We start from the raw sequence: 17,119 nt of genomic DNA, 5'->3' as shown, positions 1-17,119 counted from the left end.
GTGAGCAATAGCTGTGGTGTGGGATGACCTGACTGCCAAGGGCGCTGGACTCACTCGAAGTAGGGGAGGAAATTTGGTTCCCAGGAATCTGCTCCACTTTCATGGGTGGCAACAGAACCAGGAAAGTCACGGGTAGAGCAGAGGCGGGGACCCTGTGCGCTCAGAGGTCTCCAGGGTCCTGGTATCCTTCCCAGCAAGCAACTGAGCCATAGAAGACAATGTGGGCTCCTGACCACTTCCTTTCCCACCAGCTCTGGACATAGGAAAGCACAGGGCTCCCTCCTGGCGTCGTGGCTCCCTGCACCCAGACGGAGTGGCTCTCCCTCCTCCGTGCCCGGGGATTAGCTCTCTGAGAACTGGCGACGGGATTAGCACACACGAAAGCGGCGCCCGGCCCGGGGATTACCGCACCTCCCACCCCCGACGTATATATTTGGACGCTCGCGCCAGCGGCCCGCGGGCATGGCGACTACAGGCAGCGCGACGAGCCGCAGGGATCCTGGACGACCCTGCCCTTTCTCCATCGAGCACATCCTCTCTAGCCTGCCGGAACGCAGGCCCGTGGCACGGCCACAGCAACCCGTCGGTGACCGGAACCCCGCTGAGCCCGACGAGCCCGAGGCTCCTGCCGCCGCAGCGCCCTGCACCTGCTGCTGTTGCTGCGGCCCGCGAGCATCACCCCGCGGAGTCCCGGAGGCGGCGTCCACACCCGGTGAGTGCGAGCGGCGGGGCGAGGGGAGCTTCGGGATCTCGCAGGGCGGCTGATGGGGCGAGCTCGGCTCCCACCCTAACCCTATGTCTGACCGCGCCCTCGCCCCGCCCCGCCCCGTAGGAGTGCGGCTAGCGTGGCCCCTGAGACTGGCACCGGCGGCGTCCTTGCCCCTGACGGCGCCGAGCGCAGGCTCGCCGGCTCTGACCGGCACGAGCGGCCAGGGCCCGCAGCGGCGCACAAGGCGTCACCGAACCATTTTCAGCGAGGAGCAGCTGCAGGCGCTCGAGGCGCTCTTTGTACAGAATCAGTATCCCGACGTGGGCACACGCGAGCGCTTGGCGGTCCGCATCCGCCTGCGGGAGGAGCGCGTGGAGGTGGGTGTCTGCCCCGCAGCCAGGAGGCCAACTCTGGCACCACACTTCTGTTTCAAAGACCGACCAGGCTGGAGGTCATCTCATAGCTCTCCACGCTGGAGGGAAACCCCCAGGATCAGTGGATGGGAGCACAGGACCAGTTCCTGTATCATGTTTTGGGGGTGCGGCCGAAATTGGAAGGCGTTAAGAGTCTTTTTCTCTGACTTCGTCTGTCTTCCCCGTTTTCCCTATTGAAGAGAGACGCGTTCTTTCATACCCCGATGCGGGAAAGTTAAGAAATGTGCAAAACTAGCCAGGCACGGTGGCACACGTCTGTAATCTCAACATTCGGGGAGGTGGAGACAGGAGGATCACGCGTTCATCAGAGTCATCCTTGACACATAGCGAGTTAGACGACAGCCTAGATTACTTAGGACTTTGAGAGAGGGAGATAGGGAGATCCTGGTTGCTACTGGGCCAAGGCTGGGAGACTAGGAAATCTCCCTGTAGGAGGTCTTGGTTCTTTTCTTTGTGTGGCTAAGGGAAGTGACGCAGGTCCATTCACCTGCACCTCTGTGGTGTCGCCTACCACCCGGCGCGCCTATCAGCCCTTCCGAAGTTCTTTGGGTGTTGGTCCATGGAGCCTGAGCTGTCCTGGTCCCCTTCCTCCTCAGGTCTGGTTCAAGAACCGCCGGGCCAAGTGGCGACACCAAAAGCGTGCTTCATCATCAAGGCTCCTGCCTGGAACCAAGAAACCTCCCAAGGAGAGCTGTTGATGGTGTCTGGAGTTTCTCCTGGCTTTGGCAGTGACTTGGAGGACGACAAAGTAGGAGGGAGACAGAGCTACTTGCACAGAAACTAAGAGAGGACAGTATCCTCTTCCATGGTTCTCTTTCAGTGTCCACCTGGCCAGTGCTGGGAGAGAGGGGATCCAAGACCTCTTCACCTATGACGGGAGGGCACATGGGGCAGGAACCAGAGAGCTCCTGCAGGTAAAGTGCAGACAGAGCAGGTCAACTTCTTCGGACATCATTACCACCTAGAGAGGCACTAACTCCATCCAGGACCCCAAATCCTCTCCAGGGGAGCCTCCCTCGCTGTCTCCAGGACTGGCCCAGTATCTAGTCTTCCACTTTCTGGGCTTATTCTGTCCTCTAAGGTCCTACACTGGACCTGTGTCAGGCCCTGTGGAATAAGGAGGCTGCGGTTGGTATGTTCCGGATCCCCACACCCACTCCTTCATCTCAGCCTTGTGCTGTTACCAAGAAATAAACAAGATCTACAAATACCACCAAACAGTCCAGGACCCCAAGTCCTCGTTTCAGGCTTCATTTCCACACCTATTGAGGAGCTAGCTCCCCTCCACATTTCCAGAGAACTAGGGGATCAGCATGTCTTGGAGAGCACAGCTCAACAAATCCTCAGTTCTAGTACCATGTTTCCCCTACCAGAATTGAAGCCAGTGGATGGTAGCAAGGCCTCCTGGGATTTGCTATGCCCTCTGGGCACTACCAATCTGCTTCCCAGATGGGAGATCTTTAGCCACTTGCCCCCAGGAGGTTTCCTACAGTGGCATGTGCCTATTGGGTGGGCAAGAGGAAATTAAATTCAGGGAACATCCCATCCCCACTTCCTTGGGGAATGTTTGTCCTCCTATAATCCTGGTCACACAGAAGTGTGCAGGATACTACAGCATGAAAGTGCAGCTTCCATCACCTGCTGACCTGTGCAGTGGGCTGGAGGCAGCTAACGCCCCCTATATCTGTCCTGATCTCCTTGCTCTGTCCCCTTACAGGTTCTGAAGTGTGTGGTGGTGTCTGCAAGAGATGTGGTCCATCCATGGAAGCTAAACTGTAGAGCCAATGGCAGAAAATCTTGGCACTGTTGTAAAGATGGTTGGTTTAGCCGGGCAGTGGTGGCACACACCTTTAATCCCAGCACTGGGGAGGCAGAGGCAGGGAATCTCTGTGAGTTCGAGGCCATCCTGGTCTACAGAACAAGTTCTAGGCTCTAAAGCTACAGAGAAACTGTGTCTCGAAGAACAAAACAAAACAAAACAAAAAATGGCTGGTCTGGAGAACACCGAGCAGGCACATATTCCCAGCCAGAGCTGTCCCTAACACTGCTAGAGACCTCCAGGATGGGGACTCCTTCCCTAGTCCCTAGGATGCATACTTGAGGCTGCCGCCAGACTCTTCTTCCTGAACTTTGGCCTTGCCTTAGAAGATGGCGCTGTCTAGCTTTGGACACAGTAGTCTAGGAGGTCAGCTCACCTGCAGGCTTGGGCATTCACATTGTGCTGGGTTCCAGGCCCCTGTCCTTCTTGGTTATCCAGAACCAGAGTTTGCCTGTCCTCCTCTCGCTGTTACCATCCCCTGCAGAGGCTCCTCCCTCCCCTCAGCTGATGCCTGGCCTTAGCAAGTGTCCAGAGACTCCATCTCAAAGCCTCTCCCATCTCCATTCTCTTCTTTAAAAAACAATCGTGTGTGTGTGTGTGTGTGTGTGTGTGTGTGTTGCCTGAATGCATGCATGTGCACGATATATTTGCTCCTGCTGGTGGAGATCAGAAGAGGGCATTGGAACCCCTAGAAGTGCAGTTGTGAGCCACGGGGTAGATACTAGGAACTGAACCCCAATCCTCTGGAAGTGATTTTAAAGGATGAGCTATCTCCACACCCCTCTCCATTCTCTTCTTACAGTATCTCTGTCCCTCACGTAGTCACACCAAGCCAATCCAATGTCGCCTCTAAATATGTCAATAAAGCCTAGGAACTAGCGTCTCTGTAGCTTTAGCTGCGCAAACCTGATGAAAACTGCCGTCACCTTGCAGCATGACCATTACAACTTTCTCTAGTTATGTTCACCTGAACCCACTCTGGCCTCCCTTTCAAAATGAAAATAATGTTTCTTGCCAAGACCCCAAAGATACTGTGCAGCTCGGCTCTGCCCCTCTGCTGTCATATCCTTCGCTGCACTGTGTGAAAAACGCCCTACTTTGGGATTTGCCTTGCTCCATCCTAGCCTGGGCCCCTGCACATGCCTCTCCAGTGCCACTTGACTGAAGCCTGTCCATTCGTCTTGGACTATGACCACAATCTATGACCACATACTTCCTGGGGAAAATGTCGTTTGATATGCCCTGTGTAGAAATCAGGATTCTCTGAGTACAGAATTCTTGCAAGTCACAGATGTGATTTTACACATTTTCAGGATGACTTAATGTGTGTTTATTATTGTGGTCAACTCTATGGGGGCAGGGACATAGCCATAAAGTCCCCAGTGACTCCCAATGAAGGAAGAGATCATTGGAAAAGCAAAATTATACCAAATCATTCTGGGCTAGAACTTGTGTGGCAAAATTCACGATGTCCCTTAGGATGGAAGTCCCTTGAATCCTGTCAGTGAGTACACGCCTCTTTTGGGAAGCCCACTCGGCAGGCAGGGAACTAATAAATCTAACCAGAGATTTAAGTGTCCTCTCATTCTTTCCTTTCATTTACCTTTTGTTAGATAATCTGGGAAGAATTGTCTTAGTGTTCTTTTTCTGAATTTCGAAGTCATATATGATTTTTTTGACGGTCCTATATTGTTTATTGGGTATGAATTGTACAAACATTACGTATATTAGCAGTAACGGTGGAGCTGTAGAGTGTTGCGCCTTCTCCAGGCTGCACGGCGAGAGCCACCAATAGTGTGGTGGAACTTGTGGCTCTTTCCAAGGCCACGGCTCTTGCGGCCTGCAGACGTCAGCCCACGCATCTCTCTGTGCTTGTGGACCGGTTTGGTGATCCATTGGGTGTCAGGGTTTCTTCTGATAGCTTTATGGAATGGATCGATGCGGATAACCTCAAAAAAATTTGTATGTGGAATCTTCGCCAACCCAGTAAGAATTCAGTACTCTCAGAGCCCCACAGTGGCGTCCAGCTCTCTCCTCAGCAACAGACTGAGGGCTTCGGGCAAACTTTAGCTGGTTCACACCATGATGGACAGGCTTGCCGTAGGTCGCACCCTTGGGCACCCGGCGTTTGCGGCCACCACGGCGGACGCGAATCCTGTATATGACGTAACCTTGCTTGGCCTTGTAGCCCAGCCTCCGCGCTTTGTCGGGCCGGGTGGGGCGGGGAGCCCGGTGCAGCGCGGACAGCTGGCGGTACTGCCAGCAGCGGACCCTCAGCAGGACGCGCATCACGTCCGACTGCTTCTTCCGCCACAGCTCCTGGATGTACTTGTACGCGCCCATCTTGGCTCACCTGATGGCCGCCGTCAGAGGAAAGCCATATATGATTTTTGAAGTATTTAAAATCTCCTTTGAAACATATGCAGTGGGTTTCTTTTGTTTTTTTTTTTGTTTTTTTTTTTTTTTTTGAGAAAAATTGAAACTTCTAACAGAAGGAATGTGGCATCAAATATTCACCCCACAGCGCCCCCTAGTGACCATAGTCTAGACAGGCACGAGCAACGCAGACGGGAATCAAAGACTACAAGTCTCTTAAGATCCGGCGCTCCCAGTGACATCATTTGGAGCGCCGGCTTTGTTATAGAAATACTGCTTCTCCATTGGCTGGCTGTTGGTGTTGCCTACGCCGCCCGAGCGGTTCTGGGATAGCGATGGGGACGCCCGGGACCTCGGCGGGCTCTCTGTTTCTGCCCTCCGCGTCCGCGCCCCCGAGGAAGCGCGCGGCTGGGGAGGCCGGGGTTGCGAGAAGCAAGCAGCGGGTTCTGGATGAAGAAGAGTACATCGAGGTACCAGCTCAGTGCGAGCGCTGGCTACTTTCGGGCCCCTCCCCCGATTCGCGTTCCTCCCCAGTCCTTTTTCTGGTCCAGGAACTCTCAGCCTCCTGGGGAAGCAGAACAACTGCCTTTGGGTTTGGAAAATCTTGAGACCCAAGGAAACAGTGCAGGAGCGGGTGTCCAGTTTTCAACGAAAAGTTGGAGTTGTCTGTTGAGGGTCAAGGAAATTAAGTTTCCTGTTAAAGTATGGGTAGAATTTTGACACGTTCTTAGGGTGATGGCGAAAAGGACTTTCTGGAAGGCAGCGACGTTAAACGTAAAGGCTAGGGGGTCCTGGAAATAGACCGCGGTACTGGCCATGTTATTGAGTGAGGGTCTCGGTTGCTCGTCGAGTTAGGGGTCCCACTGCAAACATGCTGGAGGGCAAGCTGACATAGGTCTAGTTTTAGACTGGTTAAATTTAGTACGCTTCTGGCATATGCCAGCATGTGTCCTTGCCACGCAGCTGGGTATACAAATTTGCAGCTCCACAGCAAGGTCTGGCTGGAGGCGATACCTTGTGAATTTCATCCGGTGGTGGCAGTAGTGGTAATTGGCTTTCAAGAGAAAAGTTTGGATTGAAATAAAAATTCATGGGTGGAATGAGGATGGCAGCATCCACATTAGTCCGGCTGGTGTTGTAGATGGCACCAGCAAAGGAGAACGAGAAAGACCAGTTAGTGAAGGATTTTTATGGGCATCAAGAGGTTGTTCAGTAATGTTCGGTAATCAGAGCCATATGAGATGGACCACTTTGCTAGAAAATGCTTCTAAACCATCTTGCAAACCGCAGTTATCCAGATAGGCAGAAGTGAAAAGCCCTTAGGGCCTAACATGGTTATTGGTGTCAAGGCTCCCAGATGCCAGCTCTGGCCTTTGTTCTGATTGCTTATGATAGGGACTCCAGACAGTCATCCAGAGAGATTTCTTCCCTGATGTGGAGAAGCTGCAGGCACAGAAGGAATACTTGGAGGCTGAGGAAAATGGAGATTTGGAGCGTATGCGCCAGATTGCCATCAAGTTTGGCTCTGCTCTGGGCAAGATATCTCGGGAACCTCCACCACCCTGTAAGAGGATGCCACTCTACAAGGGCACAGAGGGAAGTCTCTTGTCACTTTAGACTTGCTCTAATTTCTAACTTGCTTCCCTCAGATGTTACTCCGGCCACCTTTGAAACTCCCGAGGTACATGCAGGCTCTGGTGTGGTGGGCAGCAAGCCCCGGTCGCAGGGCCGGGACCTAGATGATGGTGAGTGAGCACACTCTCTTGGTCTCATGGTCGAGAGTGCTTGGGAGCCATATTGAGTTTTCTCAGGACCACATTTCATCCTTGAGGGGTCTCCTAACCTAAGTATCAGCTTTTGGGATCAAAGCTTGGTGTGGGAAGCAGAAGTTCTGTCCAGCTCCCCAGTGGGTAGGAGCAGTGTTCTGTGCCTGTCTCTGGAATGAGAGCCCGTCACTGTCACCAGCCTGTTAAGTGTGCCAGCCTTTGCCTTGTAGGGTCTGTGGGCTGGGAAAGCTCTTTCGTTACTGACTCCTGAAGATGCCTTAGGCCCCTTCTTCCTTCTACGTCAGTTGCTGCTTGTGACTCTCCCTTCAGGTCCGTATTCGGGTGTTACCTGTTTGGGCTAAGAGGCAGAAACTTGTGTGGACATTGAGGTTACTGACTTTTTGTGTAAAGTTGGAACACCCTGGGGCTCTATACCTCATAGCTTGCCTTGGTTTCTCTGATTTGTTGTGCTGAGACCGGAGTCTCACTGTTTGCCACACTGCTGGCTCTGTGTTTCCCTGCAGGACGTAGCATTCCTGAAAGTGTTTCTTGTTTCTCACCCTAACTACTAATTCGAAAGCCCTCCCAGAGAGCAGGGTCGTGGTCTTGCTCCCATCGGAGGGCTCCGCATTTAGATTAGCACATGGTGTGCTGCACATCCACAGGCATGTAGAACATGTGAATGTGCTGTCTTCCACACATCGGATATACGTGTGGGGTGTATCTTAAAGTCAGGAGGAGCCTTGTATAGATCTCATGTGCGTGTTCCACATCCTAAGGGACTTGTCTGGGTTGGTTGATCAGTAATAGGATTTATCACTAGAGGTGGGTAAGATGCTTCTGTATCAGGCTCTAGTCTGCAGCGTGCTGTACTAGGGCAGATGTACAACGTGCTCACTCAAGCATAGCTTCTCCACAACACAACTTTTTTCTGCCATGAACACAGTAGTCGCTATCCTTGGAGCTTGATCCTTGATGGAAATACAGTAGTCACGGGTCAATCTGAAGATGCCCTTCTTTTTACACATTTATTTTACCAGTAAACGTTGGAGTTCTGTAATTACAGGTAAGGAAACAGGCTTTGAAAGGCTGTAACTTCTGTAGGTATCAGGAATAGTTAACAGTTGAATGCTCTTGAACTTGTGTTTGGCACTGGCTGGCACACAGATAGTGGTTCAGACTGTCAGAATGGATGAGAAACCTCTGCCTCACATGCTCCCTTGAGATTTTCAGTGCTACCTCTACAGGATAATCACTTGCCTTGGTGGCAGGGATCAAGGTGGTATGGTTGGCTTTTGTGGCCCAGAGTCTGTGTGTCCCTCTCTGGAGCGCTGGATCATATGGCTTCTGCCTTAGGAATGAATTTGATACCCTGATGCATAGTGACTACACTCACCTGTAACACCAGCCAGGAAGGGAAAGGTAGTTAGGACAAGGCAGTCCCAGGAAGGAAAGAAGAACTTTGGGGCTTTGGAGGTCAGTCCTCTGGGGTTAGTACAGTTTGGGCAGAGGAAGGGGCTGCTAAGCTGTCCTCATGAGCTCTTGCTTCAGTGTTCGTCCCTGCCCCTTCACCAGCCACTCAGATCACAGACTTCTTTTGGTATCCAGCAGATGAATGGAGCTGGCCAGCAGCTATGGGTGCCACTTGGGGCTGCCTGAACACTTGGGGTTTGCTGTGTCACCTAGCAGGAGTCAGGGTCCCAGCTCTTCCAGAGTGGCGTGGTCCCCAGACTGGCTATACAGTGGTGATCATGTGAGTGATTCTGTGTTCCCTACCTGTGACCCCTGCCTGAGCAGGAGAGGCTGCAGATGAGGAGGAGAAGGAACCGCTGCCCAGCCTGGATGTCTTCCTGAGCCGCTACACAAGTGAGGACAATGCCTCCTTCCAGGAGATCATGGAGGTGGCCAAGGAAAAAAGCCATGCCCGTCATGCGTGGCTCTACCAAGCTGAGGAGGAGTTTGAGAAGGTAGTCCCAGAGTTTGAAAACATGGGCACCTTCTTTGGGGATGGAGTCCCAAGGCCACAAGGTCTGAATGCCTCCCTGATCCTACTTTTCCTCCATATCACTCTAGCGACAGAAAGATAATCTTGAACTCCCATCGGCAGAGCACCAAGCCATTGAGAGCAGTCAGGCTGGAGTAGAGACCTGGAAGTATAAGGCGAAGAATTCTCTTATGTACTATCCTGAGGGTGAGTGAGTAGGACCGAGGGCCAGGACTTTTAAAGTGTGTGTGCGTGTGTGTGTTCACTGCAGCATGGACCAGAAAGAGGTCCTGGGCCATCTTGGGGTTGGGAATATGTGACATCTGTGGAGCATTGCCTTCCACACCACTTTATTAGGTTCTGTAGGTGTGGTGTTGGTTGGGGGTGACTTAGCTAAGTATGCTTCTACCCCTTAGGCTGCATGACCTCTAGGGCTGGGGTGGGGCATGGAGCATCCCACCCCTGTGATGCCTGCACTGTGCTCTTCCTTTCATAGGTGTCCCTGATGAAGAGCAGTTGTTCAAGAAACCACGTCAGGTAGTTCATAAGAACACACGCTTCCTCCGGGACCCCTTCAGTCAGGCCCTGAGCAGGTCCCAGCTACAGCAGGCAGCTGCCCTGAATGCCCAGGTGAGTCAGCAGAGCTACCAGGCAACTGGACAAATGTGATGGGCTAACTATGGATAGGTGTGGCATCTTTCATTGTAGTTGTCCCCTTTAAGTTAGGATTGTCCTGAGGCCAGACAAGAGCTTAATTGGCAGCAGGGGAAAATGTATAGCTCAATAAATCAATTTAAAAAAGGTTAAAAAAAAAAAAAGCTTAATTGGCAAAACTACCACAGCCCCTTTGTGATACAACCCATGTCTCCTTTGGCCCCCTTCCTATGAGTCCAGCTCTGTACCAGCTGCTATGATATTGGTCTGAGGGAAGAGAAGCTTCTGGAAGCTAATCCAGACCCATACCTATCTACCAGGCAGGGAGGGGAATAGAGCAGTGTGTTCTGGGAAGTGCCGGGGGAGTCTGATCAAGAGAGTGAGTACTCTCAGAGAGTAGCTCTGGTCATCATGGGGTTGTGGGAAGAGAGGCAGGAATTGGGGAGATTTAGATGCCTCTAAGGAAAAAGACAGCACCGACTCTTTGTAGTATTGCATCCCAAGAGATTCATCCTTGGGTGGAGGAAAAGGAGCACCCCTTGCTTGATGGTCGCTACTACAGTCCCTCAAAGCCCTTGGGAAGATATGAAAATGAGGGTCTTCCTGCTCTTTCCCGAAGAGCCTCAGCTCTACCCCAGAAGTGTTTCCTACATGCACCCCAGCACCTGCCGTCAGTCAGCTGTGGAGACCCCCTGACACTGGGTTCTCTCTCTTCCAGCACAAACAGGGCAAGGTTGGCCCTGACGGCAAAGAGCTTATTCCTCAGGAGTCCCCCCGAGTGGGCGGCTTTGGATTTGTTGCCACTCCTTCTCCTGCTCCTGGTAAGACATGGGCTGTGAGCCCAGACTGGACCAGGCGGTGCACAGGCTAGACTCTTCTGGAATGTGCCTAAGTTTCCCCAGTGTGCCATGTCTTGTTCTGGTCTTCTCTGTGATGTGAATAGGCAGATGTGTGTGCATGCCTGGTGCTTACAGATATAAATTTGGAGAGTTTTGTAGGTGGAGAAGTTCTGGACACCAGGCCTGCTGTCTCTCTGCAGGGAGGCAGCTGAGATTGGGTGTGTCCTTGATACACAGGCTGCTCCTCTGCTTCACTGCATGCTGGTTCCCATACCCAGTGCTGTCGGAGGCCGCTCCGGCAGAAATTAGCTGGGGGTTCCCTGGGAGGGGGCGCTGAGGCTACAGAAAAGTTAGATTGAGAGAAATGAAGACAGAAACATAGGCTAGACCAGGAGGACCGATGGTAAATACCAAACAACCCTGAGTTTATTTCTCTAATCACAGTCAGAAGGCAGAACAAAGGGCGATCCGGTCAGCTAACCACCTCCCCTGCACTGTCCTTGGGAGGAAGCTCAAACAGGTGCATTATCTTATACAGTGAAGAGGCTTCTAATCTCTAACAAGGAGTGCTTCTGGCTGGCATACACCAACCCAAATCTTAATAGAAAGATGTGCTCTTTCAACTGGACAAAAAAATACTCTTTTCTATGGGTTAACACAGACATTATTCATAGCCCTCAAGGTTACTGGAAAAGGCAGAACAGGCAAGCAAGCTTGAACTCAAATGACTTAAGTCAGAAATGACTCCAAATGGAAACTGAGTCACACGTGGGCTCAAGGATGTGAAGACACTATAGGTTTGCACTGGGATTTAGGAAGCCTTGGAAACCCAAAGTGTTTTCTTCTGTTGATGCCCCTGGCCTTATGCTAGGATGGGGTCCAATAGACCCACCTTCCCCAACCTAAGTACAGCTCTCATGCCTTGAGGCTGTGGTGTCTTTGAAGTTCCCCTTCAGATGGTGGGATGCTAGGCTCTGGAGTCTTTGATGTTCCCCTTCAGATGGTGGGGTGCTAGGCTCTAGAGTCTCAGGGAAGAAGAGTTTGCCTGTTGGCCTTAAGACAGCACCCCACTAGGTCCTCTGCTCTCTGTCTGCAGGTGTGAATGAGTCCCCCCTGATGACTTGGGGAGAAGTTGAGAACACCCCCCTAAGAGTGGAAGGGTCAGAGAGCCCCTATGTGGACAGGACACCAGGCCCGACTTTCAAGGTGGGTTGTGGTGAGAGGACGTGAGGCTGGGACTTGGTGTGGATGCCTTCGTGCTTCTGCTCAAGACCAAGACGGGACTTCTGTGGAAGAGGGGATTGTGGTAGGACTAGCAAACCCTTTGGGAGGGTGGAGACCAAGGCAAGGTAACAAAGCAGGCCTGGAGGCTAGACTACACAGAGTTAGCCCAGAAACTCCAGCTGCCCTGTAGGCCTGCAGACATAGTGTGTGTTTCCAGAAGGACCATGTGCTGGCCTCTGATTACATAGCATAGTAGGGACACTCAGGATAGTACAGTGTGAGCCTAGCATTGTAGGACTGGATCAGTGGAGGTCAAGACCTAGAGCAAACCAGAAAGACTGAGTCAGATAAAGCCTGGTATATATACATCATGTGGCCTCTCTCTGGTGGAACAGGAAGTTAGAGGTAGACAAACAACATGTACAAATCAGGTGACCCCTGATGGAGGGAGTGGGTGGGTGGGAGGCAGGTATGCCCGAGTGGGTGGGTGGGAGGCAGGTATGCCTGAGAACTATGGAGAAAGAAAATACAATGTCCCTGGCTTCAGGGAGTTTGTGGACAAAACAGAGAGCATCAGTGTGGTTTGGAATGTTAAGGAGAAAAGGTCCCTGATACTTGAGAGTATACTTGCTCACTGTGAGGGTGCTATCCCTCAGGGTATTGAGTGGGCAGATCAAGAACGTGAATCTTCTTTTGAAACCTGACAAGATTAGATGTGGTGTTGATAAATATGTAGGTATGCTTTGATGGCTGGGCCCCAGGTCATCTCAAGCCTCCAGATACCAGCTGTAATCAATTCAGGCTGTGGCAGAGAGAGCTCATGTTAGTCAGCAGTAGAGTCCATATCCCCAGGAAGAAGCATAGCTTTCATAAGGCCAACGTCAGACATGCACTGCAGTCCTGACACTGCTCTCCTGATCCGAGCCAGGAGGACCTTCCCGACCTCCAGAGCAGTCGGTAGAGTTCATGTACCACACACCTAGACAGATCATGGGTGGAGGTTTTGGAGGTCTTGACTGTAGACTGTATCTGGGATGTGAGATAACCAAGCCAAAGAGGAGAACAAACAAGGTGCTGTTGAACATGAAAGTGTGGACCACGGCTCTGACAGCACGGGAAGTGGCACTAGCCCTGCAGTGGCCTCTTCCAGGAAAGAGTTCTGAAACAAACAAACCCTGGGCACTGCAGGGGACAGGGCAGAGGCAGCCCACTGTGCCTTGTGTGCCCAAGTGTCAAGCAAGATGGAAAGCTGGGGGCAGACAGAAAATGGAGGGTATGGGAGGGAAAGGTGGTATTTCAGATGGTGTGAGGTTGCAGGGCCTTTGAGGATAAGGTAAACTAGGTTCTGAATATTGGTACCAGCAAAGTAAGTTCCAGAAAAGTGAAAATCTTAAATATAAAACAATAATTTAAAAAACAACTAGAAGTTAATGGTATAGTTTAAACTGTTTTTGTTGGTGGTGTTAGTTGTTTTCATTTGAGGTTTTTTTGGATGTTTTGAAATTTGCCTGGACCTCGCTGTGTTGATCCAGCTGTCCTTGAACTCAGAGAGAGATCTGCCTCTCAAGTGTTGAGACTGAAGGCATGCGCCACCACTCAGCTCCCACCCGCCTATTATTTCTTTGTGTATGTGTATAAGCATGTATGTGCGTGGCATGTGATACAGCACATGTATGGAGGTCAGAGGACAGCCTGTTCGAGTGGTTCTCTCCTTCCGTCCTGTGGGGTCTTGGGGGATTCAAACCAGGTCATTGGGCTTTTAACAAACACCTTTACTCACTGAGACATCTTGCTTTTCTTTGTGTTTAAGACTGTGTCTGATTGTATAGGCCAGGGCGGCCTCACATTCTGTAGTCTTCTGCCAATTGCTGGGATTTCAGAAATGCACCACTACATGTAGCATGATCAGTAAAAACCCAGAGACAGATACAACTGCAGGACCAGGCGGGACAGAAACTTCCGTCTACGACTTCATCCAGCTGGGCAGTGCTTTTGACAGCTATTGGGACAGATGAGTTGCTGGATTATAACAGTTATGGAGGAGAGGCTGGTACCCATGCAGCTGCCCTGCTGGATAACAGACTGCCTGGCTGGGTAGCAGGGCCATCACAAGTCACTCACATGCCCGCTACCTTATAGATCTTGGAACCAGGCCGCAGGGAGCGTCTGGGTCTGAAGATGGCCAATGAAGCAGCTGCCAAAAACCGGGCCAAGAAGCAGGAAGCATTGCGGAGAGTCACAGAGAACTTGGCCAGGTGAGAGGCAGCTGGACCTTTGGGTAGGAAGGGTAGAGATGAGTTTGTGCCCGTCTCACTCAGCCTCTAAGACCATGTGGGTACATGACTTGCAGGACAGAGCCCAGGGTGTATCTACAGGGTTTTGCGAGGGCTGTGGCTGTGTATGGAGCAGACTGTGAGGCACTCTCTGTCTCTCAGTATCTTCCTTGGCCTTCTTTAGGCTCGTTGCCTGGCTGTGAGCTCCTGTTAGTTCTGTGGAGTCAATGTCATTCACTTTGGAGAGAGTTGGAGACCCCAGCTCCCAAAAGTCCACGTTCCATCCAGTCTCACAGGCAGAGGTAGCTGTTCCACAGATCTGACCTGACTGCTTTGTGCCCAGTGTTGTCGTCCTCAGCTCAGAGTGACCATATCTCTTGACAGGGCTCCTCCTGAGGAACTGAGGGAGGCCTTGCCTTGAGTAGCACCTGGCCTCTAACAAGGTTGCTTTTTTCTGTCCCTTCTCTACAGTCTTACTCCCAAAGGCCTGAGCCCAGCCATGTCCCCAGCCCTTCAGCGTCTCGTAAGCAGGACAGCCAGCAAGTATACAGATCGCGCCCTGCGGGCAAGCTATACACCATCCCCAGCACGTTCTACCCACCTCAAGACCCCAGCTGGTGGGCCACAGACCCCGACAAGCACACCAGCCCCTGGGTCTGCTACCCGCACACCCCTCACACAGGACCCAGCCTCCATCACAGACAACCTGCTGCAGCTTCCTGCCCGGCGCAAAGCTTCAGACTTCTTTTAGAGCCAAGCCTGGCCGGACCTGTGGATGCTTTGTGGGACACTTTGTAGAGCGTATACGACAGCTGTCTACTCTTCAGAGGACTCCAGGCCTTGGAGAGCCAGACCACAGGCACCACAAGTGTGTAGTGCTGTGCCGTGGCCAGGTTGGCACATCACACTGACCACTCCTCTTGGGAGTATAGCATTGGTGCTGTCCCCCAAGGCCCTGCTGAAACTGAACCCTCATTAAAGAACACCTGGCACCATCTGGCCGGGCTGCCAATCCATATCCTGGGGCCCACCTGGGTGTCTCAGGACCTCAGGACTAAGAATCAAGGGGCTCTGGGGGAGGAGATGTGTAGCTGACAGAGCTGCCTTCTATGCTGAGTTCACACCTGAGCCTTCCACTGTGAAGGGTAGCTCAGACCCCAAAAATCATGCCATTGCACTCATGGGTTCTGGGTCCAGCTCGGCAGCTCCCAGCTAGGTCTGACTATTTGGATTATTGGTTACAGGCCCCGGTAGGTCCTGTTTATCAGGCTAACACCAGGACGAGTCACTTTCCTGTGACTTCAGCTCTTACCTCCTAGCACCTAACTTCTAGCTCAGGTAGGCCTACAATACCTCCCCGCCCTAATCTCTGCTTATCCCAGTGTTCTTGACACTTCCTCCTGGGCTCTGCCAAGACACCAGCCTTACCTCAGTCTGGGCTGTGATATGAAAAGATGAATTTGGGTTTGCTGTAAACCTGTGAGTGCCATGTGCACCAGCAGCCTGCTCTTTGCCTGTGGATTAAGGGTAACTAGCCCTCAGGTGACTAGTGGCCTACTGGGCCCATGAGCCTATGCCTTACAAAGGTGAAGAGTCCCTACTGTCTAGGCCTATCAGAGTCTGAAACTATGATCTAATTCCCCATCCAATGGTCTTGAAGCTGCTGGTGGTGTCACAGGGCTTGAGCTATTCAGGTAGCCTAAAGCACACCTGACTCTTCTTAGCCCCAGACCCTGCTTTGATTCCATGAGAGCCACCTTTCGAGTCTGCTGGCGTTGGTCCACTCAGGCCTCTGCACTGGTGTTCTCTGGAAACCACCTGGGTTGGGTACTCCCTGCCTTGGCTCTTGTTCTGCCTGGTGTTTGTCTGTTTGACACAGCTGGAGTTACCCTAAGAGGAAGGAACCTCAACTGAAGAATTACTTCTCATCAGACTGTCCTGAGGGCATGTCTGGGGGGGGGGCATTTTCTTGATTGCTAACTAATGTAGAAGGGCCGGGCCCTGCAGCGGCATACCTGGGTGGTGGCCCTGGGGAGTAAGAGCCTGGGAGTAGGCTAGAGAGAAGCCAAGAAGCAGCGGTCCTCCATGGTCTCTGCTTTGGGTCCTCCTTGGGCTCCTGCTCTGGCTTCCCTCAGTGATGGACCGTGACCTGAAAGTGTGCACTGAAATAAACCAGTTCCTCCCCTAAGTTATTTTTGGTGAAAGTTTTTATCATGGCATCAGAGACAAACTAGGTCAGGCCTCTGCTAACCAGATGTCCCCCATGAGTTCCTGTGCCCTGGGAGCCTCAGTACTAGAACTGGGATCCTAGGCTAGGGAGTTTGTACTTTTGTCTCTCAGGGAAGTTGAGCTTTAATCCAAGGGGTTCCCTGAGTGAGTGGGAAGCAGAGACGGGAGATGGGAGCATGCATGCTGCCTAGGTGCTGACCCCTTCAAGCATTTGACCAGTGTGAGGGAAGGATGTAACCAGGAATGGCATCTAGACACTTTGATTGAGGAATGCAGGTCGACAGGATGGGGAAGATAGCAACAAGCTGTCAGCTGGGCCACCCCATTCCTGGGGATAGGAGGGTGAGGCTTGAGCAGTTTTGATTGTCTCTGAAGTTAATGGATACTGACCACTGGGGAGGAATAAGACAGGGTCAGGGTAGCTTATATTGCATTAGTTAAGGAAGAAGCATGGAGCTGTCCAGGCCTGGAAGCCTTGGGGGTGGGAGAAGGCCAGAGGCTGACAAGCGTAAGCCTGGCAAAGGACTATGGCAGAGGTCCCCTCTGCCACAGGCCTCATTGAGTCTGCCTGGGCCTGAGTATGCTGGACATCCCCGCGCTGGATGAGTCCTAGAGAAAAAGACTCCTCACTGGGCACTCTGAATACTTGTATACACTTTGTGATTTATTTGGTGGTCAGTAATTAATGTCTTTGCTACTAAGTGGAAAAAAGCTAATAGAACGTAATCAAAATAGTGGTTTAATTGACGGATTTTACTTGTTCCTTGCGCCTGTGCCTTCTTCAGCTCCTACCTGCCTATTTAGCTTATGTG

At 51.9% G+C, this 17,119-nt stretch overlaps 2 protein-coding genes and 1 pseudogene across 2 annotated transcripts; 2 read left to right on the top strand and 1 right to left on the bottom strand.

Annotated features, from left to right (window-relative positions):
• The first annotated feature begins 450 nt into the window (after window positions 1–450).
• Gsc2 (goosecoid homeobox 2) lies at window positions 451–1,841 on the top strand. The gene is made up of 3 exons (XM_041677642.1): window positions 451–712; window positions 833–1,086; window positions 1,740–1,841. The coding sequence occupies exons 1-3, from the start codon at window positions 463–465 to the stop codon at window positions 1,839–1,841; spliced, it is 606 nt and encodes a 201-aa protein (XP_041533576.1). The 5' UTR covers window positions 451–462.
• A 2,848-nt stretch (window positions 1,842–4,689) lies between these two features.
• On the bottom strand, window positions 4,690–5,322 carry LOC121464804 (annotated as a pseudogene).
• Window positions 5,323–5,659: 337 nt separating this feature from the next.
• Window positions 5,660–17,050, top strand: Ess2 (ess-2 splicing factor homolog). The gene is made up of 10 exons (XM_041678295.1): window positions 5,660–5,808; window positions 6,734–6,902; window positions 6,988–7,083; window positions 8,902–9,071; window positions 9,178–9,295; window positions 9,585–9,718; window positions 10,461–10,563; window positions 11,678–11,787; window positions 13,945–14,060; window positions 14,550–17,050. Exons 1-10 carry the CDS (start codon window positions 5,674–5,676, stop codon window positions 14,827–14,829), a joined length of 1,431 nt encoding a protein of 476 aa, XP_041534229.1. The 5' UTR covers window positions 5,660–5,673; the 3' UTR covers window positions 14,830–17,050.
• The last annotated feature ends 69 nt before the right edge of the window (window positions 17,051–17,119 follow it).

Source organism: Microtus oregoni, unplaced genomic scaffold, assembly GCF_018167655.1.
Source record: "Microtus oregoni isolate MIOR12 unplaced genomic scaffold, Mior012 000029F_ref0000214, whole genome shotgun sequence".
NCBI lineage: Eukaryota > Metazoa > Chordata > Mammalia > Rodentia > Cricetidae > Microtus > Microtus oregoni.
The sequence above is the reverse complement of the archived record's forward strand: the minus strand, read 5'-3'. Positions and strand labels throughout refer to the sequence as shown.